The 1,688-nt window shown below is 58.8% G+C and overlaps 1 protein-coding gene across 1 annotated transcript in view; it reads left to right on the forward strand.

Annotated features, from left to right (window-relative positions):
* Nucleotides 1-44: 44 nt before the first annotated feature.
* Nucleotides 45-1,688, forward strand: part of PTSG_12728 (uncharacterized protein) — a gene marked incomplete at its 3' end in the record, with an annotated part of 9,109 nt that continues 7,465 nt past the window's right edge. Inside the window, exons 1-4 of the mRNA XM_004990645.1 lie at nucleotides 45-162; nucleotides 278-642; nucleotides 984-1,120; nucleotides 1,392-1,544. Coding sequence (XP_004990702.1) covers nucleotides 411-642; nucleotides 984-1,120; nucleotides 1,392-1,544 — 522 coding nt within the window. The 5' untranslated portion in view covers nucleotides 45-162; nucleotides 278-410. The remainder of the gene's footprint in view (nucleotides 163-277; nucleotides 643-983; nucleotides 1,121-1,391; nucleotides 1,545-1,688) is intronic.

Genomic DNA, 1,688 nt, shown 5'->3' on the forward strand with positions numbered 1-1,688 from the left:
CCACACACATACACACACACGCACACATACGCCCACCGCCATAGATCCAACGGGTCGCCGTGATGGACGCAGTGCAACAACGGGTAAGCTGGGATCTGGAGGCCTGCGCACAGTCGTCATCGATGATGCCACCAGCAAGTTTGCCAGCCTGGGATCCTTCAAGTAAGAGCCCGCACCCACTCACCATCCCCTGACTCACACTTGCTCTCACACTTGCTCTCACACTTGCTCACACTTATGCCCTGCCCACTTGTCCACGCGTGTGCTGACAATAAAGGAAAACGGCGTCGGCACACAAGGAGCACTGCCTGCACTTGCTTGTGTCTGGGTACCCGGATGCGTACGTGGAGTTCTTCGAGCTCACAGAGGGCAGCATCGGCGAGCAGCGTATCCGCAGCGACAACCAGCTCATGCTGCTGCTGCGCAGCAACCTCTCGGCATGCGAAGACTTGAAGCGGGAAGGCAAGCTGTCCGAGGCCGTCGCCAAGCGCAAGCACCTGGCCAAGATTTTCAGGGAGCACGGCGTTGCTCACCACGCGCAGCATCACCTTGAGCAGGCAGAGGCACTGGCGGTGCAGTCGGGAGACACCAGTCTGATTGTGGACACGCGGCGACAGCTGGGCGCCCTCTTTGAGCAGCAAGGTACGGTGTGTGTGTGTGCGTGTGTGTGTGCGTGTGTGCGTGTGTGCGTGTGTGCGTGTGTGCGTGTGCGTGTGTGTGTGTGTGTGTGTGTGCGTGTGTGTGTGTGTGTGCGTGTGTGCGTGTGTGTGTGTGTGTGTGTGCGCGTCATGCCGGTTTGCGTGACGCTTCATGCTGGTTTTCCCTGTGCTGCGTCGCGTGCGAGGCGAAGGTGCAAGTGCGACCCCATTTGCAGCTCTCTCACTTCACTCCGCTCATCTTTCAAAGCCCATCAGCCCCACCCTCACACCGCCCAACACACACATGCTCCCTCCCCAAACTGTGTACGTGCGTGTTGCCTGCAGGCAAACTTGAGGAGTCTGTGCGCAGCTATCTGTCGCAGCTGGACGTGCTTGAAGCGTCGGCGACCCCGGATACACAGGACCGCCTCACCACTGCCTGGCGCGATCTCGCACGCACCTTCCTCGCCCTCGCAAAAAAGGCAGGCCACTTGTGTGCTCGCGTACTTGTGTGTGTTGTGTGTGTTGTGTGTGTTGTGTGTGCTTGCGTGCTTGCGTGCTTGCGTACTTGTGTGCGTGAGTTACGTGTGTGCGTGTGCTTGTGTTGGTGAACATGTGTGCCTCGGTATGCATGTGTGTTCCTCCTGTTCCTCCTGTTCCTCCTGTGTCTCATCATCGGCTCCAACCACCCTTTCCCCGCCCCAAACTCACAACACACCACCACCATCACCACCACAACCACCACCACGACAGCAAGCGCCTGTTGACGGCACCGCGGCGCTGCAGACGGTGCAGAGTGCTGAGCGGTTTGCTGTCAAGGGCGGCGATCAGGTGCAGCTCGTGCCCATCTTCTTGGAGGCCGGAGCTATCCACGAACAGGCCCGCATCATCCCGCGCGCCGTCGACGTATGTATACACACACACACACTCTCACTCTCACTCACACTCTCCCACTCTCACACACACAGACGTATGCCTGCTGTTGTTTGCAATGTGCGAGCACATGTTTGGTAAATGTGCGTGAGCGGTTGACCTCGTTTGCCAGATACC

The sequence above is a fragment of the Salpingoeca rosetta genome (genome assembly GCF_000188695.1).
Source record: "Salpingoeca rosetta unplaced genomic scaffold supercont1.23, whole genome shotgun sequence".
Taxonomy (NCBI): Eukaryota; class Choanoflagellata; order Craspedida; family Salpingoecidae; genus Salpingoeca; species Salpingoeca rosetta.